The 27,069-nt window shown below is 41.8% G+C and overlaps 1 protein-coding gene across 2 annotated transcripts in view; it reads left to right on the top strand.

Annotated features, from left to right (window-relative positions):
* raf1a (Raf-1 proto-oncogene, serine/threonine kinase a) overlaps nt 1-27,069 on the top strand; it is a 39,699-nt gene that overhangs the window by 8,800 nt on the left and 3,830 nt on the right. Inside the window, exons 2-14 of one of the 2 annotated variants that reach the window (XM_061902913.1) lie at nt 1,819-2,045; nt 2,129-2,241; nt 2,321-2,423; nt 2,493-2,650; nt 2,727-2,816; nt 11,335-11,488; nt 13,162-13,281; nt 13,385-13,409; nt 13,479-13,588; nt 16,420-16,537; nt 19,659-19,743; nt 25,481-25,657; nt 25,718-25,764. In XM_061902913.1, coding sequence (XP_061758897.1) covers nt 1,845-2,045; nt 2,129-2,241; nt 2,321-2,423; nt 2,493-2,650; nt 2,727-2,816; nt 11,335-11,488; nt 13,162-13,281; nt 13,385-13,409; nt 13,479-13,588; nt 16,420-16,537; nt 19,659-19,743; nt 25,481-25,657; nt 25,718-25,764 — 1,501 coding nt within the window. In that variant the 5' untranslated portion in view covers nt 1,819-1,844. The remainder of the gene's footprint in view (nt 1-1,818; nt 2,046-2,128; nt 2,242-2,320; nt 2,424-2,492; nt 2,651-2,726; nt 2,817-11,334; nt 11,489-13,161; nt 13,282-13,384; nt 13,410-13,478; nt 13,589-16,419; nt 16,538-19,658; nt 19,744-25,480; nt 25,658-25,717; nt 25,765-27,069) is intronic. The other variant, XM_061902914.1, reaches the window with a different exon arrangement.

The raw sequence follows: 27,069 nt of genomic DNA, 5'->3' as shown, positions 1-27,069 counted from the left end.
CACAAAAATTTCGGTTTGGTACCTACCTCGGTTTAGAGGGCACGGACGGTTCGGTTCGGTTAATTTTTGGTACAGTAAGAAAACAACAAAATATAGATTTTTTTGGTTATTTATTTACCAAATTTGTAAACAGTGGCTTTATCATTTTAACATTGGGAACACTATAATAATTCTGCCCACGTTAATCCACATTAAACTGCCTCAACTTGTTGCTTAGATTAAACAAAATGACAAAACTTTTCTTCTCCATATAAAAAGTGCAACATTAAACAGTTTCAAGTGAACTCATCATGCTTAATTTATTACAGCATTTGGGAACCCTGTAGTTGATTTGTATTATATAAATGTTATATTTTTATCAACATGTGATAGCAGGGACCCTGCCATTCAAAGTAGGCTGTTACATTACTAATGATTAATGTAACTAGAGCTGAAAAAATAGTACAATAGCAATAGGAGAGACTATTCATCCCTGAACACCATGGAGTTCATGTAGGCTTAATGATGCACTTACATTATTATATACACTATCAGAGACAGAAACTCTTAATTTAACATATTGTCCTTTTTTGTTGCTTCAACACAGCTCAATCAACACTGTCTGTAACACACATACGCACAGCACAATGAGCTAACAACACACCGCAAAATGAGCTAACGTTACGCTAAAAGCTAATTAGCCTTCACCTCAAGCCAGGACTGCGAGTGAGCTGAGCTGCAGTTTCTAGAACGTCAACAGGTTCATAGCGATGTTAGTAGTAGTTGACTGGGAGGTGTTTATTATAATTTGGGGAGAGTACGCTGTTTTATGCTCACCTGCTAAACACCTATCTGCTCGACGCTGAAGCACTGACTACATGCGCTCTGAATACGCACTGCTGATTGGCTGTTACCGCTATGGTTGTGACCAATCAGATGGTTATGTGGGTGGGACAATGCAGGGTGCTGTGTAGGAGACAGAGGCAGAAAGCAGAGCAGCTTGTTAAGACTTTAACTTAGGCGGTTACTTTATATGTTCGTGTGGAAACTCGTTCGGTACACCCCGCACCGGACTGAAACCCCCGTACCGAAACGGTTCAATACAAATACACGTACCTTTACACCCCTAATGCACACACATCTATTTTTCCTGCACTGCAACTAGTTCTGTATGATGCCCCTCTTTCCACTTACTGACAGTGTTCCTCACAAATGGGCTTCTGCCGTATGTAAATCCACTTTTTAAACCAGATCCAGACTGGGAAATGGTTCATCAAAGTTTGAGTTTGTATCACATCCAAATAAATGTGCAGGATTTCTTTTTATTGGACTTTCTTCTGTGAAGCAAAACCTTTGGATTTGAGTCTCCTGATAGGAGTGTGACTGGTGGTCTGTCCTGGTAGGTTGAGCCTGCTTTGAACCAGATCTGTCTAGGGGTCTATGTAACCTCTCGCCCAATGTCTGGTGAGAGGCCCCATTTGATCATTTTCACACGTAAATGTTGTCGTGATCGTAGCATCGAGGCACACCGCACCAGATCCACTCAGGAATGTTGTGAAGCAGCAATGTAAATGCAAATTGTGATGCTATCAGTGAGTAGCAACCAACATGTCTAAAACTTGAATATTTGCCATGAAGAATTAAGGCTAGGAAGATGCCAGTGCTGCAAAATAAAGGGCCAGAGATCTACTTGCCGGTTATTTGGATACACATCGGAGTCTTTAGGCAGCCCACTCCCTCCCCTCCAGAGGACAGACAACTAATGTAGTATTGATTAAGTCAGCTGATGATGTGAGCTTTTAGCGCATTCAAAGTTTGCGTATGCTTCATTTTTTCCAGACCATCGAGAGCACTTGGCTTTACTAATGGAGCACCTCCAGGGAGCGTGGAAGACCCTGAGCAACGGCTTTGGAATGAAGGACTCTGCTTTCGAAGGTCCGTGTCTTTCACCGACTATGGTGCAGGGATTTTCTTGCCAGCGGCGCTCCTCAGATGACAGCAAGATACCCGACTCAAAGGCTAGCAGCACCATCCGAGTCTACCTCCCAAACCATCAGCGCACTGTGGTAAGCCCATACTGGAACACTCCCACTGACTATGGAGCCATGCTACTAGACCAAAGAAGTAGCAAGTACTCTATCGTCCTCAGGTAAATGTACGGCCGGGTATGACTCTGCAGAGCTGCCTGATTAAAGCCTTGATGGTGCGAGGCCTGCAACCTCAGTGTTGTGCAGTTTTCCGGCTGCATCCTGGACAGAGGAGGTGAGTGGACATCATGAAGTACTTCCTGCGCTGGTCTTATTCTGTCACGGCAGTCAAGCCTTCTACTCTTTTTGCACAGCAAAAAGCTACGGATGGATTGGAATACCGACTCCAACTCCCTGATCGGGGAAGAGTTGTTGGTGGAGGTTTTGGACCACGTTCCCCTGACCACGCATAATTTTGTAAGTTTCTACACTCACGTTCAAGTGTCTCCAAATAGGAACTAAGTCTTCATTCTTCTCGTGTCTTAGGTGCGGAAAACATATCTAAAGCTAGCGTTCTGTGACATTTGCCAGAAGTTTCTTTTGAACGGTTTTCGTTGCCAAACGTGCGGCTACAAGTTCCATGAGCACTGCAGCACCAAAGTACCCACCATGTGCGTGGACTGGAGTAATATTCGACAACTCCTGTAGGTTCAGGCGCTGGTACAAGTCAAGAAAATGCTTCGTTTCCAAGTGGAGTGACTCTTGTGTTTCTTCTCTCAGTTTATATCCAACCCCTGGCGAGAGTGGCGCCCCGTCACTGCCCCCGCTGACTTCACGGAGGATGAGAGAATCTCTAACTCGCTTTCCAAGGTATTGATCCGTTTATGATGTAAACATGTCATCATTTAGTCGTTTACTACTTCAGACTAGGGATGTCCCGAGCCAGGTTTTTCCACTTCCGATCCGATACCGATACTGGCCGATACTGGCCGATACTGGCCTATCCGAGCATGTATTAAAGTTTAAAGTTATTTAGCCTACTTAGTTGTCAGATTCATGCTGGAAATGATTTTAGTACTCTTGATAACAACTAGCCAGCTGAATTAGGTGAGTTTGAATAATACGCAATAGTTGGTATTCAAGGATAAACACAAAATATCAAAAATGATACATGACAAACAGAAATGGCATCATTAAACAGTAAAAAAGTGAACAGTTTAAAGTGCAAATAATGCTGTAAACATTATTAAAAAAAGCAAAACACACAAACAACCTGAGTGGGATAAAATGTCTATAACTCAGCATCAATACTTGCTCTTGAACAAGTGTAAACTTTAAAAAAAAAAAAATATATATATATATCTACACACTCCCTTCAATTGTTTGGCCCAGTCAGGGGTGGGGGGGGGGAACAAATTGAAGTCCAAGCATAATAGGGAGATTCTTTCTAACAAAGACGAGCACTTCAAGATGCTCAGGTGTCAGCCTGCTCCTGTGTTCATCTATGATGAGTGAGGCTGTACTAAAAAGCCTCTCACTCTGAAGAGTCATTAAATTGTCTTACAACTTTACCACCACGCTTGACTTTATTGTGGCATGTTTTACACTCCACCTCTTCATCTTTTTCGTTTTGTAGGGTAAAATAATCCCACACAGCTGACATTTTTACCGTAACTTTTAATTCACACGGCCGTCTGAACTGTTAAAACACGGACTTGTGGATGTTTTGAAGGTGTGCTGGAAAATACGGAACGGAGTGTAGGGAGCAGCAGAAGAGTAGAATGTATAATTTAATTCGGTGCGTTGGAAAACACGGACCAGAGTTTTTAAAAAAACTGGATCTGGATCGGCATTTTCCCATGCCTTGCCGATACGCATTTTTTGGCAAATAAAGGCGGCCGATCCGGACAACCCTACTTCGGACATGACATTAATCCGTTATCGGCTGCATAATTTGGCATTTTGACGTACAGTAAGTTGGTATTGACCTCTTTTTACCGGTATTGTTGCCCACGACAAGTCTTGTTCTCAGGGAATAAAACGTACTGGTCACTCCCAAGTTCTTTTGGATGACATATATGTTGAGTAAAAAAGACCACCTAAACAGAATAGTACTTGGCCAAGTTTTCCTAAAGCTTTAGGAGACCAGCCCTTACGACGCAACAATAGCATCGCCAAGACAGAGGTCTAAAAAAATAAGATAAAATAAGTTAACTCTTATAGTGAGAAGGCTTACAGAGAGGGATGCACCTGCTGATAAGAAGAGGGACCGTGTCCTTTACTGAACGGAACTGTCTCAAACCTCCCTTTTAAGGAGTGATTAATCATATTTGTGTAAGACACTGGACGCTCAAGGATCAAATATGGAAATCGACAGCATATAATAAGGCAACGGAAGTATACCGGCCGGACGAACATCTCCAGAGCGGAAAAGTACCAATGACATGATCGCACAATACAATGTTATGCCAAAGCATCAAAGTATTTTAAAAATATATGCATTCTCCACAGTATGTGTCTTTTGTAACAACTACAAGAGAAGTACACCAACAGATGCACTGTATACACATTTGATACCAAAATTTAGTATTTAAAAAGAAAATAATTAGTCAAGTATATTATATACTGTACATATATTATGTAAATATTAAATATATGTTATATATTATATTGCTACTACGGTACATTTTTAGTCCATTTTATACCTGCATTGTACTTTTCATCCTTACACTTTCCATCCTTTGTAACTGAGCTTCTGTGTGGAACAATTTCCTGTGTGGATCATTAAAGTTTGTCTATGTTTGGGTGCAGTGGAACCTCCATTTTGGGGACAACACTTCCTGTAAAACGCCATTTTAAAGAGGCGGGCTGCCGGCGTCACATTCTGTTTACATTTTGTGATGCGTTAACGACTACGGTGGCGCCAATGGCACATGCACTGGCTCCCATATATGAAAGAAACTAGTCCACAATAGCAGCCATGGTCATTTATATGCTTGCTGACTTTGCCGAAGGAGTTTAATAACTTCGCCAGGGGTTAGAGAAAGTACAAAAGCAGGGGGAAAAGTTGTTGCTAGCGCATACTTGCCAACCCTCCCGAATTTTCCGGGAGACTCACGAATTTTAGTGCCTCTCCCGAGACAACCATTCTCCCGAATTTCTCCCAATTTCCAGCCGGACCTGAGTGAGGACATCCTGTCGTCACGTCCACTTTTCCTCCATATAAACAGCGTGCCGGCCCAGTCACGTTATAACATCTACGGCTTTTGGAGCTCAGTGCGCAACTGCACACACAACAAGAAGGAGACTATTATATATGTTTCCAGTATCCATTGGTTTATCTATAACCCATAAAGAAGGCAGGCACGGAGCTATTTCTCGGCGCGTGTTTATTCCAGCCAGCACGTTGATACACTGACACAATCTCCGGATTCCCATCATGCATTGCTTCAAAACTACGGCAAGTAGTAATGTCCAAAAAAAGATAGTGACAGAGAATAGAACAAGGGTGGACAATTCAACCCTAAACTCACTCCTTTCCTGCAAATTAAATTTCACAGATGCTGCCCATAACTATGCTCCTTCAAAGGCTGTGCTACTGGCTACAAAGCATTGCATTTTCAAATACAACAATGAGTAGAGAGGAGTGTTATGTGTATGTATATGTGTAAATAAATGAACACTAAAATTCAAGTGTTTATTTTATGTATTTATATATATGCACATATAAATAAGAAATACTTGAATTTCAGTGAATTCTAGCTATAAATATAGCCCTCCCTACCCCCACCCCTCCAATCTCCCGAATTCAGAGGTCTCAAGGTTGGCAAGTATGTGCTAGTGTTGATAAACGAGAAGCAGCGAGTCGGCGATAGCGATTTTAAAGCTATCATTTAAGAAAAGGCTGGCCATTGATGTTTATATTTATTATTATATATAGAGACTTGATGTCTAAAAGTGAGCGTGAAAACCAGTTTAAAGCGCACAGGAAAAGTTTCAAAAGTAAGGACAGTCTTTCACAGCTTCAAGGATTTTATTGGCGAAGGTTTTTTTTTAACCTATCTTTTTAACCGTGATAAGATCATACTTTTGTGGAAAATATGCCAGAGGGGACCTTTATTACAGCGAAGGAGAATGCCATACCAAAACAAAAGCGTCATACCTGTTCAGTTTTGTTCGTCTGGCCATTGCAACAATCGAACCTCCATGAAAAGGCCTTAGTTGGCCACATGCGAGGACAGCACCTTTTAGCTCTTATTTCCAAAATTGTGTACACTACTGAATTGGGATCTTATAGCCGTTTTGTGGACTCTTATACTGGCTTCTGGTGGTGTCAGAAGAGTATCACATACAATGGAATTTGGAGGAAAAAAAAGGTGTAAAAATAAGAATTAGCATGTCACTAAACATGAAGTGCACGTTTGTTACTTACGGACAAAGTACATCATAGAAAAAGATGATTCTTAGTTTTTATTATAATTAGGGTTCAATAAGTCCAAATAGCAAAGAGAAATTAAAAAAAGCATGTAAAGAAACAGCTTGGGCCTTAAGAGGTTTTAAAGGTGCGCCACCAGTTTCATGTTCCGGAATTCCATCAAATAATGTGACCGAAATGGATCGACATTAAAAGATGATAAAAATGCAAAGTTTTCATAAATATCTTGACAAATATGAGATGATTATATAAGTAAAAAAGAGCAGGCAGCAGCTCGCACATTCTCGTACTTTCCGTAACATCCAGGAAGAAATGATGTCGTCTATCTTGAAAAACGTCTCAACTATAATCGACGTGAAGAAGCCTAGATTTGTTTTTATTTGCGAGGAAACCTTACAATGTATTAAATCCATGAAGTCTTAAAAAATAGAGTAAATGTGTTATTCTGATTTTTTTAAATCAAATTTTGATGTTCCTCTTAGACCAGGGGTCGGCAACCCAAAATGTTGAAAGAGCCATATTGGACCACAAATACAAAAAAATAAATCGGATTGGAGCCACAAAAAATTAAAAAGACTTATATAAGTCTTATAATGATAGCAACACATGATGTAAGTGGCTAATTAGCTATTTTAGCCTACTACCAAAATGACTTTAAAAGTCTTATATAAGTGTTATAACGAAGACAACACATGGTTTAAGTGTCTATATTAGCTATATTAGCCTACTATCAAAATGTGTCGCAGGTTGATGCAAATTTTCGCTGATAGGAATGTTGATATATTTATTCTATACATTTTTACAGCAGTGGAAAATATTATTAAAACTTCTCAAAGGGTGCGATAACTCCTTGAAATGTCTTAAAATGGGTAAATGTATCGATGTGTTTGTCCAAGTTAAAGGAAACGGCAGGCTGTCTTCTAATGGATTTATTAAATTTTTTGCAAGATGGGTAATGTTTGCTGTGGTCTGGAACAACATGGCACGCAAACAATTATCAGAAATGTAGCCAATATTACATACAGATAATGTGTCATGAAACTAAAATAAACTAAATACACGGAGAACATAACTAAAGGAAATTAAATTGCCTCAAATATACCTACAACAAGGCATATGATGCAATATGTACATAGAGCTATTTTAAATAGCATATTAACATGGATTATCTTGCAGTCATGCAGTGACCATATATTCCTGATTAGCACTCCAAAGCAAGTCAATAACATCAACAAAGCTCACCTATGTGCATTCACACACAGTATAAAACGTTTGGTGGACAAAATGAGACAAGGAAGGAGTGGCCTAAAACACGTCTTTCTGTGGCAGCGTCGGAGAAAGTTATACATGTAAACAAACTGTCGAGTCAAAGTCCACACAATGGTGAGTTCAAGGGCCGCTGACAATAGTAGGACAAAACGGATCAGACCAAATACTCTCATCGGTGAAGCACAAACATATTAAACAGTGGTTATGTCTTACCTTTCCTAAAAAATACTGTTAAAAAAAAACAACTTAAAGCGTTGTCCAGATGTTTACTGACATATAGTGTTCATCTTTAAATAACTTTTACTGCGAACGAGTATTCATTATCGACCTCCTTGACCGCTAATAATCGTTATCTGTATCGGCCCTGACGTCTATTATGGTTCTGTTCTGTTCTGTGATGGCGTTGGCTAGAATGCGCCGCATCAGCATATTTATCTGTCACTTCTTTGTCGCGCTTGCGTGGAAGGCGGTGTCGTCGTGTTGCGCTTACCAAAGAGCCTTAATCACAATTCACCTCAATCCTGTTTTTAATGACGTCCTGGGCTTTGCAGGAGCTTAGTGCTCCAAGGTAACAAGAGATGTGTTGTTTCAAAGGGTTTCAAATGACCACATTCACACTCAAGAGCAAATTGTGCACTTTGACATGAGTGGGACCGGTCTCAAACGTCCAAGGGACAAACACGAGACAGGAGTGGAGACCAGTCTCAAACATATAAGGGACAAACACTAGACAGGAGTGAAGACTAGTCTCAAACATCCAAGGGACAAACACTAGACAGGAGTGGAGACCAGTCTCAAACATCCAAGGGACAAACACGAGATAGGAGTGGAGACCTGTATCTAACACATTCAAGGGACAAACACTTGACAGGAGTGGAGATGTGTCTCAAACATCCAAGGGACAAGCACTAGACAGGAGTGGAGACCAGTCTCAAACATCTAAGGGACAAACACTACACAGGAGTGGAGACCAGTCTCAAACATCCAAGGGACAAACATTAAACAGGAGTGGAGATCAGTCTCAAACATCCAAGGGACAAACACTAGACAAGAGTGGAGACCTGTGTCTAACACATTCAAGGGACAAACACTCGACAGGAGTGGAGACCAGTCTCAAACATCCAAGGGACAAACACTAGACAGGAGTGGAGACCTGTGTCTAACACATTCAAGGGACAAAGACGAAACAGGAGTGGAGACCGGTCTCAAACATACAAGAGACAAACACTAGACAGGAGTGGACACCAATCTCAAACATCGAAGGGACAAACAGTAGACAGGAGTGGAGACCAAGGAATGATGCTGCTCCCCTCTCATGCATCATTTCAACACCCATTGTTTCCTCTTCACCTTCACTGTAAAAGTCGAAATGCTTTTATTGACCGGCACCCCAAAGCAAACACACTTTTCAGACTTTCAGGATTATCTAAAGACACGCCAAGTGTCAGTCAAAGCCCTGAAGTGGTTAGTCCAGTTTTTTGTAGTCCAGTTCCACACACAACACTGCTGACTCTGCAACTCTTGGATCATACTCGAGTGATGGCGTGACAAACTTTGTATATTTCATTCACTTCAATAATAATGTAATATACAGTACATTAATCAATCAATCAATCAATCAATGTTTACTTATATAGCCCTAAATCACTAGTGTCTCAAAGGGCTGCACAAACCACTACGACATCCTCGGTAGGCCCACATAAGGGCAAGGAAAACTCACACCCAGTGGGACATCGGTGACAATAATGACTATGAGAACCTTGGAGAGGAGGAAAGCAATGGATGTCGAGCGGGTCTAACATGATACTGTGAAAGTTCAATCCATAATGGATCCAACACAGTTGCGAGAGACCAGTCCAAAGCGGATCCAACACAGCAGCGAGAGTCCCGTTCACAGCGGAGCCAGCAGGAAACCATCCCAAGCGGAGGCGGATCAGCAGCGCAGAGATGTCCCCAGCCGATACACGGGCAAGCAGTACATGGCCACCTGATCGGACCGGACCCCCTCCACAAGGGAGAGTGGGACATAGAAGAAAAAGAAAAGAAACGGCAGATCAACTGGTCTAAAAAGGGAGTCTATTTAAAGGCTAGAGTATACAAATGAGTTTTAAGGTGAGACTTAAATGCTTCTACTGAGGTGGCATCTCGAACATCTCCAGAGTACTGGAGCCCAAACGGAAAACGCTCTATAGCCCGCAGACTTTTTTTGGGCTTTGGGAATCACTAATAAGCCGGAGTCCGTTGAACGCAGATTTCTTGCCGGGACATATGGTACAATACAATCGGCAAGATAGGCTGGAGCTAGACCGTGTAGTATTTTATACGTAAGTAGTAAAACCTTAAAGTCACATCTTAAGTGCACAGGAAGCCAGTGCAGGTGAGCCAGTACAGGCGTAATGTGATCAAACTTTCTTGTTCTTGTCAAAAGTCTAGCAGCCGCATTTTGTACCAACTGTAATCTTTTAATGCTAGACATGGGGAGACCCGAAAATAATACGTTACAGTAGTCGAGGCGAGACGTAACAAACGCATGGATAATGATCTCAGCGTCTTTAGTGGACAGAATGGAGCGAATTTTAGCGATATTACGGAGATGAAAGAAGGCCGTTTTAGTAACGCTTTTAATGTGTGCCTCAAAGGAGAGAGTTGGGTCGAAGATAATACCCAGATTCTTTACCGTGTTGCCTTGTTTAATTGTTTGGTTGTCAAATGTTAGAGTTGTATTATTAAATAGAGTTCGGTGTCTAGCAGGACCGATAATCAGCATTTCCGTTTTTTTGGCGTTGAGTTGCAAAAAGTTAGCTGACATCCATTGTTTAATTTCATTAAGACACGCCTCCAGCTGACTACAATCCGGCGTGTTGGTCATTTTTAGGGGCATGTAGAGTTGGGTGTCATCAGCATAACAGTGAAAGCTAACACCGTATTTGCGTATGATGTCACCTAGCGGCAGCATGTAGATGCTGAAGAGTGCAGGGCCAAGGACCGAACCCTGGGGAACTCCACACGTTACCTTAACGTAGTCCGAGGTCACATTGTTATGGGAGACACACTGCATCCTATCAGTAAGATAAGAGTTAAACCAAGACAGGGCTAAGTCTGACATACCAATTCGTGTTTTGATACGTTCTAATAAAATATTATGATCGACAGTATCGAAAGCAGCGCTAAGATGGAGGAGCAGCAACATAGATGACGCATCAGAATCCATCGTTAGCAATAGATCATTAGTCATTTTTGCGAGGACTGTCTCCGTGGAGTGATTTGCCCTGAAACCGGATTGAAAGGTTTCACATAGATTGTTAGACGCTAAGTGTTCATTGAACTGCTCCGCAACAATTTTTTCGAGGATTTTTGAAATAAAGGGAAGGTGAGACACCGGTCGGTAGTTTACCATGAGGTCAGGATCGAGGTTAGGTCTTTTAAGAAGAGGATGAATAACCGCTTTTTTGAATGCTAGGGGAACAGTGCCCGAGGAAAGTGATAAGTTTATAATATTTAGCACTGATGGACCTAATAATACAAAGAGCTCCTTGATCAGTTTCCCAGGAAGAGGGTCATAACAACGTAATAACAACTACAAATATTTTTAAGACATTTAACTGACTATAATATTAATATTTGTAATGTAATAAATACAAACAGTTGTGAGGCTTCATTTTCCACTGTCTGTGTTCTTCCAAGCTCCGCCCACAGGTATTCGACGCCCCACCCCTTCAACTATGCCACGCCCTATTCGCCCACGGGTGGCGGCCTGTCCCAAAGGCAGCGCTCCTCTTCCACGCCAAATGTGCACGTGGTCAGTACCACCCTGCCTGTGGACAGCAGCGTTATCGAGGTAAGGAGCTTCTGAAATATGTCCTGGTCCTCATAGAGACCTGTCCAACATTCTACTTCCTGTCCAACATTCTACATCCTATCCAACATTGTACTTCCTGCCAAACATTCTACTTCCTGTCCAACATTCTACTTCCTGTCCAAGATTGTACATCCTGTCCAACATTCTACATTCTATCCAACAGTGTACTTCCTGCCTAACATTCTACTTCCTGTCCAACATTCTACATCCTATTAAATATTCTACTTCCCTTCCAACTTTCTGCTTCCTGTCCAACATTATACTTTCTCTCCAACAATCCAAATCCTATCCAACATTCTACTTCCTGTCCAACATTCTACATCCTATCAAACATTCTACTTTCCTTCCAACATTCTACTTCCTGTCCAATATTCCAAATCCTATCCAACATTCTACTTCCTGTCCAACATTTTATTTCCTGTCCAACATTCTACTTCCCTTCCAACATTCTACAACCTGTTCAACATTCTACTTTCTGTCCAACATTCCAAATCATATTCAACATTCTACTTCCTGTCCAACATTCTACGTCCTATCAATATTCAACTTCCTGTCCAACATTCTACATCCTGTCCAACATTCTACTTCCTGTCCAACACTTAACTTCCTGTTCAACAACATTCTACATCCTGTCCAACATTAAAAATCCTGTACAACATTTTACATCCTGTCCAACACTTAACTTCCTGTTCAATAACATTCTACATCCTGTCCATCATTCTACATCCTGTCCAATATTTTACATCCTGTCCAACATTCTACTTCCTGTTCAACAACATTGTACATCCTGTCCAACATTCTACTTCCTGTCCAACATTGTACATCCTGTCCAACATTCTACTTCCTGTCCAACATTCTACTTTCCGTCCAACATTCCAAATCTTATCCAACATTCTACTTCCTGTCCAACATTTTATTTCCTGTCCAACATTCTACTCTGTCCAACATTCCATATCCTATCCAACATTCTATTTCCTGTCCAACATTCTACTTCCTGACCAACATTGTACTTCCTGTCCAACATTGTATTTCCTGTCCAACATTCTACTTCCTGCCCAACATTCTACTCTCTGTCCAACATTCCAAATCCTATCCAACATTCTACTTCCTGTCCAACATTTTACTTCCGGTTCAACATTGTACTTCCTGTCCAACATTCTACTTCCCTTCCAACATTCTACAACCTGTTCAACATTCTACTTTCAGTCCAACATTCCAAATCCTATCCAACATTCTACTTCCTGTCCAACATTCCACATCCTCTCAAACATTCTACTTCCTGTCCAACATTTTACTTCCTGTCCAACACTTAACTTCCTGTTTAACAACATTCTACATCCTGTCCAACATTATAAATCCTGTACAACATTTTACATCCTGTACAACACTTAACTTCCTGTTCAACAACATTCTACATCCTGTCCAACATTTTACATCCTGTCCAACATTCTACATCCTGTCCAACATTTTACATCCTGTCCAACATTCTACTTCCTGTCCAACACTGTACTTCCTGTCCGAGTCAGGTGGAGGAGGCAGGGCTGTATTTGTGGAATGAACATGGTTTCTTCTTGTTCCCTCCTTTTGTCTTCTTCCCTTCCTCGCCTTCTCCTCTTCTCCCTGTCGTGTGGTCGCCCCCTGCTGGGGAGTAGCTAGACTGCCCGAGTACCTTGCCCACGTCCTGGCGTCGTAGATTGTGTCTGAAGAAGAGAGTAGGTATTGTCCACTTCTGCCAGTCTTTTGTTGACACCTCATCCCAGAGCCCAGAGCAGGTTAGAGGTGGTCACGTGTAGTGGCCAGCATGCTAACTAGCAGGCTAAGTGCTTCACATCAACCTTGCACATTGTCACGGCTCTTTTTTTTTTTCCTTCCCAGGATGCAATGCGGGATCACAACTCGGGTAGGTTGTTTGTCTTTTCGTGGCCTAGTCCTTCCTTCTGATGACGTCGCTTGCCTCTCTTGCCAACAGCGGGGAGTTCCCCTGACCACAGTCCCACAGGCTGGGCCCAGAGCAAAGCACCTGCGCCCGCTCAGCGCCAGCGGGACACCTCCTTCAACTCTCAGGACAAAAACAAAATTGTACGTTGTGTGTACGTGTGTTATGTGTGTAAGTGGTTAATTGTGCATGCGTTTGCTTCATGACGCTAAACTTGTGTGTTGAATAATATGTGTGTGTGTTTAGTAACATATGTGTGTGTGTGTTTAGTGACATGCGTGTGTTTGGTAACATGCGTGTGTGTGTGTGTGTGTTTAGTAACATACGTGTGTGTGTGTGTGTGTGTGTGTGTGTGTGTGTGTGTGTGTGTTTAGTAACATGTCCGTGTGTTCTGGCAATGCTGACCCAATGGGGACACCGCTCTGTTTACACAGTCACCTTTAGGGGACTTCTGACGGTGTGGGGACACAACAGTTCTTCTAAAGTGCAGGATTTGCTTTAACATTTATGGGGTGAAACTTCCCATAAGAGGACAGCTGTAGTGCTGTAGTGTGTGTGTGTTTAGTAACATGTGTGTGTGTGTGTGTGTGTGTTTAGTAACATGTATGTGTGTTCTGGCAATGCTGACCTAATGGGGACATCGCTCTGTTTACACAGTCACCTTTAGGGGACTTCTGACGGTATGGGGACCCACAACAGGTCTTCTAAAGTGCAGGATTTGCTTTAACATTTAAGTGGTGAAACTTCCCACAAGAGGACAGCTGTAATGCTGTAGTGTGTGTGTGTGTTTAGTAAGGTGTGTGTGTTCTGGCAATGCTGACCTAATGGGGACATCGTTCTGTTTACACAGTCACCTTTAGGGGACTTCTGACGGTATGGGGACCCACAACAGGTCTTCTAAAGTGCAGGATTTGCTTTAACATTTAAGTGGGGAAACTTCCCATAAGAGGACAGCTGTTGTGTGTGTGTGTGTTTAGTAACATGTATGTGTGTTCTGGCAATGCTGACCTAATGGGGACATCGCTCTGTTTACACAGTCACCTTTAGGGGACTTCTGACGGTATGGGGACCCACAACAGGTCTTCTAAAGTGCAGGATTTGCTTTAACATTTAAGTGGTGAAACTTCCCACAAGAGGACAGCTGTAATGCTGTAGTGTGTGTGTGTGTGTTTAGTAAGGTGTGTGTGTTCTGGCAATGCTGACCTAATGGGGACATCGCTCTGTTTACACAGTCACCTTTAGGGTACTTCTGACGTTGTGGGGACCCACAACAGCTCTTCTAAAGTGCAGGATTTGCTTTAACATTTAAGTGGTGAAACTTCCCATAAGAGGACAGCTGTAGTGTGTGTGTGTGTGCGTGTGTGTGTGTGTGTGTGTGTATTCTGGCAATGCTGACCTGATGGGGACATCGCTCTGTTTACACAGTTACCTTTAGGGGACTTCTGACGGTGTGGGGACACACAACAGTTCTTCTAAAGTGCAGGATTTGCTTTAACATTTAAGTGATGAAACTTCCCATAAGAGGACAGCTGTAGTGTGTGTGTGTGTGTTTAGTAACATGCATGTGTGTTCTGGGAATGCTGACCTAATGGGGACATCGCTCTGTTTACACAGTCACCTTTAGGGGACTTCTGACGGTGTGGGGACACACAACAGTTCTTCTAAAGTGCAGGATTTGCTTTAACATTTAAGTGATGAAACTTCCCATAAGAGGACTGCTGTAGTGTGTGTGTGTGTGTGTGTTTAGTAACATGCGTGTGTGTTCTGGGAATGCTGACCTAATGGGGACACCGCTCTGTTTACACAGTCACCTTTAGGATTTGCTTTAACATTTAAAGGCCTACTGAAATTAGATTTTCTCATTTAAACGGTAATAGCAGGTCCATTCTATGTGTCATACTTGATCATTTCGCGATATTTCCGTATTTTTGCTGAAAGGATTTAGTAGAGAACATCCACGATTTAAGTTCGCAACTTTTGGTCGCTAACAGAAAAACCCTGCCTTTACCGGAAGTCGCAGACGATGACGTCACCCGTTGATGGCTCCTCACATCCTTAGATTGTTTTTAATGGGAGCCTCCAACAAAAAGAGCTATTCGGACCGAGAAAACGACAATTTCCCCATTAATTTGAGCGAGGATGAAAGATTTGTGTTTGAGGATATTGAAAGCAACGGACTAGAAAAAACCCCCCAAAAAACAAGTTAAAAAAAAAACGCGATTGCATTGGTGCGCATTCAGATGTTTTTAGACACATTAACTAGGATAATTCTGGGAAATCCCTTATCTTTCTATTGTGCTGCTAGTGTGTTAGTGAGTTTAACAGTACCTGATAGTCGGAGGTGTGTGTCCGCGGGTGTTTTGATGCCAGTGTCTCAGGGAAGTCGACGGAAGCTTTATGGATGGCGCAAGCTCTGATCTCCGGTAAGAAGCGACTTTTTACCACAATTTTCTCACTGAAACTTGCTGGTTTACATTTGGTCGGGATCCATGTTCGCTTGACCGCTGTGATCCATAGTAAAGTTTCACCTCCGGGAATTTTAAACAAGGAATCACTGTGTGTTTGTGTGGCTAAAGGCTAAAGCTTCCCAACTCCATCGTTCTACTTTGACTTCTCCAATATTAATTCAACAAATTGCAAAAGATTCAGCAACACAGATGTACAGAATATTGTGTAATTATGCGGTTAAAGCAGACGACTTTTAGCTGTGTGTGTTTAGTAACGTGTGTGTGTGTGTTTACTAACGTGTGTGTGTGTACGTGTGTGTGCATTTAGTAACTTGCGTGTGTGTGTGTGTTTAGTAACATACATGTGTGTTTGGTAACATAAATGTGTGTGTGTTTAGTAACATACGTGTGTGCGTGTGTTTAGTAACATGCATGTGTGTTAGTGTTTAGTAATATACGTGTGTGCGTGTCTTTAGTAACATGGGTGTGTGTGTGAGTTTAGTAACATACGTGTGTTGTTGATGCAGAGGCCTCGGGACAAGCGTGACTCCAATTACTACTGGGAGATCGAAGCCAGTGAGGTGTATCTGCACTCCCGCATTGGTTCTGGCTCCTTTGGGACCGTTTACAAAGGGAAATGGCACGGTAGGAAAGATGGAGGCCTTTACATTATTATAATATATTATATTATATTATATTATGTTATATTGTGTTATATCAATGTTATGTAATATTATATTTTATTGTTATGTATTGTATTACAATATAATATAATGAATATATTACATTATATTCATTTTATTATATTGTATTATATTTTATTACATTAAATTATATTGTATTATACTATATCATACTGTAATATATTATATTGTATTGTATTATAATGTAATATATTAGCCAGCCATCCATCCATTTTCTACCACCCTTTCGGGGTCGCGAGAGGTGCTGGGGCCTATCTCAGTATTATATTATATTATATTATATTATATTATATTATGTTGTATTGTATTATATCAATGTTATGTAATATTATATTTTATTATATTTTATTGTTATGTATTGTATTACAATATAATATAATGAATATATCATATCATATTCATTTTATTATATTGTATTATATTTTATTTTATTACATTAAATTATATTGTATTATACTATATCATACTGTAATATATTATATTGTATTGTATTATAATGTAATATATTAGCCATCCATTCATTTTCCACCACCCTTTCGGGGTCGCGAAAGGTGCTGGGGCCTATATCAGTATTATATTATATTATATTATATTATGTTGTATTGTATTATATCAATGTTATGTAATATTATATTTTATTATATTTTATTGTTGTGTATTGTATTACAATATAATAAAATGAATTAATTACATTATATTCATTTTATTATATTGCATTATATTTTATTGTATTACATTATATTATATTGTATTATACTATATCATACTGTAATATATTGTATTGTATTGTATTATAATGTAATATATTAGCCGTCCATCCATTGCCTACCACCCTTTCGGGGTCGCGAGAGGTGCTGGGGCCTATCTCAGTATTATATTATATTATATTATATCATACTATATTATATGACATTAAATTATATTATATATAATATTATATAATATGAAATTATATTATATTTTGTTGTATTTTATTTACTGTTATACTATATATTATACTATATTATATTATATTATACTATCCATCCATCCATTTTCTACTGCTTGTCCCTTTTGGGATCGCGGGGGGTCGCTGGAGCCTATCTCAGCTGCATTTGGGCGGAAGGCGGTGTACACCCTGGACAAGTCGCCACCTCATTGTATTATACTATATTATTTTGTATTATTTCTTATTATATTATATTTATTATATTATATTATACAATATTATATTATTATACTATATTATATTACATTGTATAATATTTTATTATATTATATGATATTTTATTTTACTACATTGTATTGCATTATACTACATTGTTTTATATTTTGTTATATTATTTTTATATTATACTATATCATATTATATTGTATTATATTATAGTACATTATATCATATGTTATAATGTATTATATTATTTTTATATTACATTATATTGTGATAATAATAATAATAATAATAATAATGGATTAGATTTATATCGCGCTTTTCTATTGTTATATACTCAAAGCGCTCACAGAAAAGTGGGAACCCATCATTCATTCACACCTGGTGGTGGTAAGCTACATCTGTAGCCACAGCTGCCCTGGGGAAGACTGCCGGAAGCGTGGCTGCCAGTTTGCGCCTACGGCCCCTCCAACCACCATCAATCATTCATTCATCATTCATTCACCAGTGTGAGTGGCACCGGGGGCAAAGGGTGAAGTGTCCTGCCCAAGGACACAACGGCAGCGACTTTGATGTCAATAGGTGGGAAGCGAACCTGCAACCCTCAGTTTTCTGGCACGGCCGCTCTACCCACTCCGCCATGCCGCCCCCCTGTATTATGTTTTATTTGACTATATTGTATTGTATTATACTATATTGTTTTATATTGTATTATAGCATATTATACAACAAGGGACAAGCAGTATAAAATGGATGGATGGATAATATATTGTATTATATTATATTATATTATACAATATTATATTATATTATTTTATATAATACTAAATTGTATTATATTACACTATATTATATTGTAGTATAGTATATTATATTATACTATATTATATTGTTTTGTGTTATTTTTATATTATACTGTATTGCTTTATATAATATTATAGTTTATTTTACTATTTTGTCTTGTATTATACTATATTGTTTTCTATTATATTATACAATAAGGGAAATGGATGGGTGGATATTATATTGTATTATATTATGTTATACAATATTACATTGTATTATACCGTAAAAAATTGTACATGCAGCTAGCGTAAATAGCATGTTAGCATCGATTAGCGTATCATGTTAGCATCGATTAGCTGGCAGTCATGCCGTGACCAAATATGTCTGATTAGCACATAAGTCAACAACATCAACAAAACTCACCTTTGTGATTTCGTTGACTTAACCGTTGAAAAGGCATCTGCAGGTTATCCATACATGTCTGTGCCATGTCTGTCTTAGCATCAAATGTGAAGACACTTTGGTACATTCAATGGGGGTCTGGCGGCAGACACTTTCTCATCTTCGGGCCAATGGGGGTCTGGCGGAAGATTTCTTGCCAGTGGTGCAACTTGAATCCCTCCCTGTTAGTGTTGTTACACCCTCCGACAACACACTGACTAGCCATGATGTCTGCAGGGTTCCACAAAATAGTCGAAAAAACGGAAAATAACAGAGCTGAGACCCTGTGTTTTTAATGTGAAAATGAATATGGTGGGGGGGTGTTACCTCGGTGATGTCACGTTCTGACGTCATCGCTAAAAGACCGATAAACAGAAATGCGTTTAATTTGCCAAAATTCACCCGTTTAGAGTTCGGAAATCGGTTAAAAAAATACATGGTCTTTTTTCTGCAACATCAAGGTATATATTGACGCTTGCATAGGTTTGGTGATAATGTTCCCCTTTAAGGAGTGGGACTATAAAAGCCCAGCTGCAGTGTGCTCAAACAACCAGCGGGTAGCGTCTGTGAGCAGATAATACTGCATCATCTCTTTCTGGTGCATTCTTCTCCGGCTGTAGTGACGAGACAAAAGTCACGAGTGTAAAAGTCCCGGTGACATCCTCTCCCTGTGTTCTGTGTGCAGGCGACGTCGCCGTGAAGATCCTGAAGGTGACCAATCCCACGCCAGAGCAGTTCCAGGCATTTAGAAATGAAGTAGCGGTGCTAAGGTACGTCGTATTACTCCTGAATATTGACATGATGTCATCAGACATGAGAGCCGTGTCATCATCAATAGTACACAATAACGAAAGTGAAACTACAATTTGAAAAAGTCCTTTTATGTCTGAGGAATTCTTCTATGATTTATTATTTTCAATTAATACGTACAGACCTAACTGCTAGGCATCTCTGCCTGTCGCACCTCCTCCAGTGCACTTCGAGGTCAGCTGCAGGGTCGTCAGCTGGTGCCACCGTTCACTGATGTTTCGCCCCCAAGCCAGGACACCTCGCGGTGGGGGGGCAGTGGCTACGCGGGGACGTCTCCCCGCGCCACTCCCTGCAACTGACCTCACTGGGGTATTGAGCCCCAAGTGTTGTCCCTCCTTCTTAGCCACATCCAGAAACTTGCCTTCTCTGCCTCCTCTGCCAACTCCTTGATGGCCTTCCTCAGGCTGGAACCGGTCATTCCCGCCGCACGCAGGAGCCGGGTTGCAGAACCTCCTACGAAGCCCCTGCATCCAATCTCCACGGGGTGAATGGACGCAGACCAGCCTCCCCCCTTGCAGTCCTCTGCTAGGTCGCTGTACTTTGACCTTTTGAACTCATGTGCTACTGGTATTCCCTCCTCCCATGGCACGGTTAGTTCAATGATGAGGACTTTCTTAGCAGCTGAGGACCACATCACAACGTCTGGTCTTAGCGTTGTCTGTATTACCTCAGTTGGGAAGACTAGCTGCTTGTCCAGGTCTACGCGCATCTCCCAGCCCTTACCAGGGGTAAGCAGAAGTGATGATCTTCCCTTCTCTGTCTTCTGTCCTACCTCACCTGGTTTGATGAAAGTGATGTTTGGCCAATGGGGATCTGTAGCGTTGTTTGCCCCGACTCTGCATCTCTCTAACAGCTCTGCCAACTTCCTCAGCACCTGATTGTGTCGCCACCGGAAGCGCCCCTGCGTCAGCGCGACGTTGCAACCTGAAAGGATGTGCTTGAGTCCTGCATTGTCTTTGCTGCACAGGGAGCACTTGCTATCGCTTCCGAACCACTGGGCGAGGTTTCGAGGGCATGGCAGGGTGTCATACGCTGCCCTCACGCGGAAGCTTAGCCGAGATTGAGGAGTTCGCCAGATGTCGGCCCAGGTTATGACTCTTTGAATGGTATCCTCCCAGCGAGTCCATGCCCCCTGTTTTCCCTGGGATACGGCCTTGACCCGATACTGGTCTTGTGCCACTTGTGTGACCTCTTCCACCACCATGGCCTTCCTCTGCTGTCTTGTGGCTTTGGACCAGAACTGGACCGGTTTCCCCCATCCCAGTCCTGCCCGGCTGTCTTGGACTCTTCCCAGGATCTCCTTATATTTCAGCTTCGAGACAGCTTCTACCTGGGCCCTCCACTTTCGTCCAGTGCGGACAGTCACCGCTGCACTCTTCACAGCTTCGTCTCTTGATTCCCTCATCTCCAGTACAAGGCGAGTCTTCTCCTGCCTGTAACCCAGATTGATGGACTTTAGAGGAAGTTGCAGAATGTTCTTGCCAAAAAGACCTGTGTCCGAGAAACAGCGGGGGAGGCCCAGCCACTTCCTGATATAACCGTTGGCGGTGCTGTCCATCTTGCTGGCCTGAGAAGATGGAATTTCAGCTACTTTCAGCGGCCACATCACGCGGTGGAAAAGTGTGAAGTGGTAACACCAAACCTTCAGCTTCCCAGGAAGTTGGCTCCCGTCGATCCTTGCGAGCCCCTCTTTTAGTTGTTTCTGGACCACCCTCCCCATCTGCCTGTCCGAGAGCTCTGCTGTATACTCCCTCCCGAGGCTTCGGATGGGCTGCTCTGCCAGGAGTGGAATCTTCTCACCTCCTGCTGTGAAGACTGTCCTGTCATCTCTCACACCCTTCCTGATTGACAGGCTCCTGGACTTAGCGGGCTTTATCTTCATTCTCGCCCAGATGGTCAGTTCGTCGAAACGCTTGAGGAGTCGTGCTGTGCATGGGGCGGTCTGTAGGATACTTGTCACATCATCCATGAAACCTCTCAGAGCGGGGAGTCTTCCTCCTGACGGTGTTTTCAGGCCTCTGGCCATTTGCCTTGCTCCAATGAGTAACACTTCAAATGCAGCTACAAAGAGGATTGGTGATATGGAGCAGCCCATGGCAATTCCCACTTCCAACCGCTGCCATCCTGTCATGTAGTCATCCACTGAGAAGCACATGTGCAGGTTGTTGAAATACTTGGCTATGATGTTACTGACACACACAGGAACATGGAAGAAATTCAGGGCAAACTCAACCAGCTTGTGTGGTACTGAGCCATAGGCATTTGCCAGGTCGAGCCATACCACGTGGAGGTTACTCCTTTCTCTTTTGGCACGCTGTATCTGATCCCAGATCACGGATGCATGCTCAATGCACCCCGGAAAGCCTGGCAGTCCGGCTTTTTGACAGCTTGTATCGATGTAGCAGTTGTTGCTGAGGAAGCTGGATATCCTTCTTGCCAGGACAGAGAAAAATACTTTTCCCTCCACGTTCAGTAAAGCAATTGTCCTGAACTGGCTGATGTTGGTGGAATTTTGCTCCTTGGGGATGAATATTCCAACTGCCTCTTGCCACTCTGCTGGAATGGATTGCTTCTTCCACACAACACTCATGAGCTTCCACAAGATTGCGGTCACTTGCGGACAGTTTTTATACACCTTGTACGGAAGCCCGTTCGGTCCTGGTGCAGAGGATGATCTGGCTTTTTTAAGGACTTCTTTAATCTCGCTCAGCCTAGGTGGGGACGTGTCGAAAGGGGTCTCTGGGAGGTCTGGACGTGGCACATGGCCTGGTGAGCCAAGTGGTGTATCTTTTCCTGCATCCGTATACTGGTCCTTGATGTGTTGTTCCAGATCCTCTTTTGCGATGGACAGCTTGCCACTTCGCTTTTCGTCCAGGAGCTGACGGGCAAACCGGAAAGGATCCTTGAAGAAGTCTTTTCTTTCCTTCTCCTTTCGTTTCCGGCGCCTTCTGAGTCTATCTGCCCGACGCAGCTTGGCAAGACGCTGCTTGAGATCGTCCCATAGCACTTTGAGGCCTTCTTTTTCCTCTGCGGCTGCTTTCCTCCACCTCTTACGCAACTGGCGCCTGTTGATTATGAGCACCTCGATGTCCCTCTCCCTCCGTCCTTTGTGCCTCTGGGCTGTGGCTCGCTTGGTCTCATGCTCTCCGAACCTCTCTCTGCACTCCTCATAAATGATGTTACTCAGCGAGGTTAGTTTTCGCTCAACCGTCCCTCGCAGAGAATGCTCCAGTACCCCTCTCAGGTGATTATCAAGCTTACGCCATTCTGCTTGGTTTTTCGCCCTTGGCCACTTGATCTTCTTGCGCCTTTCTGGATGTTTGCGTTGGCTCTCTAACTGTGCAACTCTCTGGGGCACTGCATGAGTTTCGCTCTCGGGCGCTGCATTCATCTCCTCTACTGCTTCCACTGCCGTTTCCCCGTCAGCATTGCTGGGACCCTCTGCACTGTGGTTTGTCACCTGGCATTGGGTCTCTTCCGTCTGACCTGCCGAAGCAGCGCGGTTATGCTGGTCAGGAGTACTCCCACACTTCATTCTCCCTTGATGAATCCGCAGTCCTTTAAAGGAAGTCACCTTCTGCCACCCGCATTATTAACTTGAGTGATTATGTCTGATACACCAAGATTCCTTACAATATCCTCAACAGCTCTTATTCACCACTTCCTGTTTACATCTGCCTACTTCCTGCTGGAACTTTGTTAACTTGAGCAAGGGCTTGCAGTGGAACCTCCATTTATGAACCCTCTGTTTGCAAACTTAACAACTTTCACGTGGCGACAAATGACTCCGTGTTCGAGGGCTTCTTTCAGCTATTTTGTGGTTGCTAGTACTGAAAAGATGAGGAAGCAGCAAGTTGTTAATTGGCATGACAACAGACTTACTCGCTGTGTAACATGTTTACGCCTGCTAGTTTTTACTCGGTGTGACATGTTTATGCCAGCTAACTCTTACCCGGTGTGTAACATGTTTATGCCTGCTTGTACAAACCCCGTTTCCATATGAGTTGGGAAATTGTGTTAGATGTAAATATAAACGGAATACAATTATTTGCAAATCCTTTTCAACCCATATGCAATTGAATGCACTACAAAGACAACATATTTGATGTTCAAACTCATAAACTGTATTTTTTTTTGCAAATAGTAATTAACTTAGAATTTCATGGCTGCAACAGGTGCCAAAGTAGTTGGGAAAGGGCATGTTCGCCACTGTGTTACATCACCTTTTCTTTTAACAACACTCAATAAATGTTTGGGAACTGAGGAAACTAATTGTTGAAGCTTTGAAAGTGGAATTCTTTCCCATTCTTGTTTTATGTAGAGCTTCAGTCTTTCAACAGTCCGGGGTCTCCGCTGTCGTATTTTACGCTTCATAACGCGCCACACATTTTCGATGGGAGACAGGTCTGGACTACAGGTGGGCCAGAAAAGTACCCGCACTCTTTTTTTACGATGCCACGCTGTTGTAACGCGTGCTGAATGTGGCTTGGCAGTGTCTTGCTGAAATAAGCAGGGGCGTCCATGAAAATGACGGCGCATAGATGGCAGCGTATTTTGTTCCAAAAGCTGTATGTACCTTTCAGCATTAATGGTGCCTTCACAGATGTGTAAGTTACCCATGCTTTGGGCACTAATACACCCCCATACCATCACAGATGCTGGCTTTTGAACTTTGCGTCGATAACAGTCTGCATGGTTCGCTCCCCCTTTGGTCCGGATGACTCAATGTCAAATATTTCCAAAAACAATTGTAGCTGAGATAGGCGCCAGCGCCCCCCGCGACCCCAAAAGGGAATAAGCGGTAGGAAATGGATGGAAAAAAAAAAAAATTTGAAAAGTGGACTCACCAGACCACTTTTCCACTTTGCATCAGTCCATCTTAGATGATCTCGGGCCCAGAAAAGCCGGCGGCGTTTCTGGATGTTATTGATAAAAGGCTTTCGCTTTTTATAGTAGAGCTTTAACTTGCACCTACAGATGTAGCGAACAACTGTATTTAGTGACAGTGGTTTTCTGCAGTGTTCCTGAGCCCATGTGGTGATATCCTTTAGAAATTGATGTTGGGTTTTAATACAGTGCCATCTGAGGGATTGAAGGTCACGGTCATTCAGTGTTGGTTTCCGGCCATGCCGCTTACGTGGAGTGATTTCTTCAGATTCTCTGAACCTTTTGATGATATTGTGGACCGTAAATGTTGAAATCCCTAAATTTCTTGCAGTTGCACTTTGAGAAAGGTTGTTCTTAAACTGTTTGACTATTTGCTCACGCGCCCCATCCGTTCTTGTGAAAGACTGAGCATTTTTTAATAAGCTGTTTTTACACCCAATCATGGCACCCACCTGTTCCCAATTCGCCTGCACAGCTGTGGGATGTTCCAAATAAGTGTTTGATGAGCATTCCTCCACTTTATCAGTATTTATTGCCACCTTTCCCAACTTCTTTGTCACGTGTTGGTGGCATCAAATTCTAAAGTTAATGATTTTTTTCAACAACAAAATTTTTTTTATCAGTTTGAACATCAAATATGTCGTCTTTGTAGCATATTCAACTGAATATGGGTTGAACAGGATTTGCAAATTATTGTATTCCGTTTATATTTACATCTAACACAACTTCCCATACTCATTTGTACTTCCTCGCCGTGTGACATGTTCATGCCTTGTCAACTTGACGTGGTCTCGCCTGGTGTGGGGACAGGAAGACGCGCCATGTCAACATCCTGCTGTTCATGGGCTACATGACCAAGGACAACTTGGCCATCGTCACCCAGTGGTGTGAAGGCAGCAGCCTCTACAAGCACATCCATGTCCTGGAGACCAACTTCAAGATGATCCAGCTCATAGACATCTCCAGGCAGACGGCACAGGGCATGGAGTAAGTCCACATTCACAAACAACAACCGGCCATGTCATCAAACGTCTTTTTCCCTCGCAGCTATCTGCACGCCAAGAACATCATCCATCGCGATATGAAGTCCAACAGTATCCTTCATCTTCCAGCCTCACTCGTAAACATCTCACAAACACCTCATTTATTATTCTTTCTTTTGGATTCACCTCAGTGAAAACATTTTGGCTGTTTTATTTATGCCCTTTTTCTTCAAGAAAAACCCAGTTTTTAATGTCAAACACACAAAATATGCAATATTTGTCCCCAAAGTGTCAAATATGTAATATTGGATGTGAAGTGATTGGAGTCTTAAATAGGTCAAAAATTCATAACTTTGATTCTGATTCATTGTTCTTTTTAGAGCAATGGCAGTTTCATCTTTTATTACACTTTTTTCTTTTTTGTTTTGTAGTTTTAAAATGTGGTACAACATACGTATGTGTGTATGTCTGTTTGAATGTATGTATACATATAGGTGTATTTATGTATGTATGTATACATATGCGTGTGTATATGTATACATGTATGTGTGTTTGTATGCATGCATGTATGTATGTATGTATACATGCATGTAGGTCTGCATGCATGTATGTATGTACGTATACATGCATGTAGGTCTGCATGCATGTATGTATGTACGTATACATGCATGTAGGGTATGCATGCATGCATGTATGTATATACGTATACATCTATGTATGTATGCATGCATGCATGTATGTATGTATACATGTATGTAGGTATGCATGTAGGTCTGCATGCATGCATGTATGTATATACGTATACATCTATGTATGCATGCATGTATGTATGTATACATGTGTGTAGGTCCGCATTCAATCATGTATGTTTGCATGCATGTGTGTATACATGTATTTATGCATGCATGCATGCATGTATGTATGTATGCATGTATGTATGTATATACTGTATGTGTGTATGTATACATGTTTGTATGTATGTAAATAAGCCTGTATGCATGTATTATACATGTATGTCTGTTTGAATGTATGTATACATATGTGTGTAGGTATTTATGCATGTATACATCTATGTATGTATGTACGTACTTATGTACATACGTATGTATGTATACATGTATGTATATGCATGTATACATCTATGTATGTATTTACATACATGCGTATGTATGTATACATGTATGTATGTACGCATGCATGTATGTATGTACGCATGCATGTATGTATGTATGTATACATGTATATAGGTATGCATGTATGTTTGCATGCATGTATGTATACATGTATGCATTCATGTATACATGTATGTATGCATGCATCTATGTATGTAGGTATGCATCCATGTATGTATGTGTGTACTGTATGTGTGTATGTATACATGTTTGTATGTTTGTATTACACATGTTTGTATGTATG

The sequence above is a fragment of the Nerophis ophidion genome, linkage group LG06 (assembly GCF_033978795.1).
Source record: "Nerophis ophidion isolate RoL-2023_Sa linkage group LG06, RoL_Noph_v1.0, whole genome shotgun sequence".
Lineage (NCBI taxonomy): Eukaryota > Metazoa > Chordata > Actinopteri > Syngnathiformes > Syngnathidae > Nerophis > Nerophis ophidion.
Note: the sequence above shows the minus strand (reverse complement) of the source record. Positions and strands in the feature narration are given on the sequence as shown.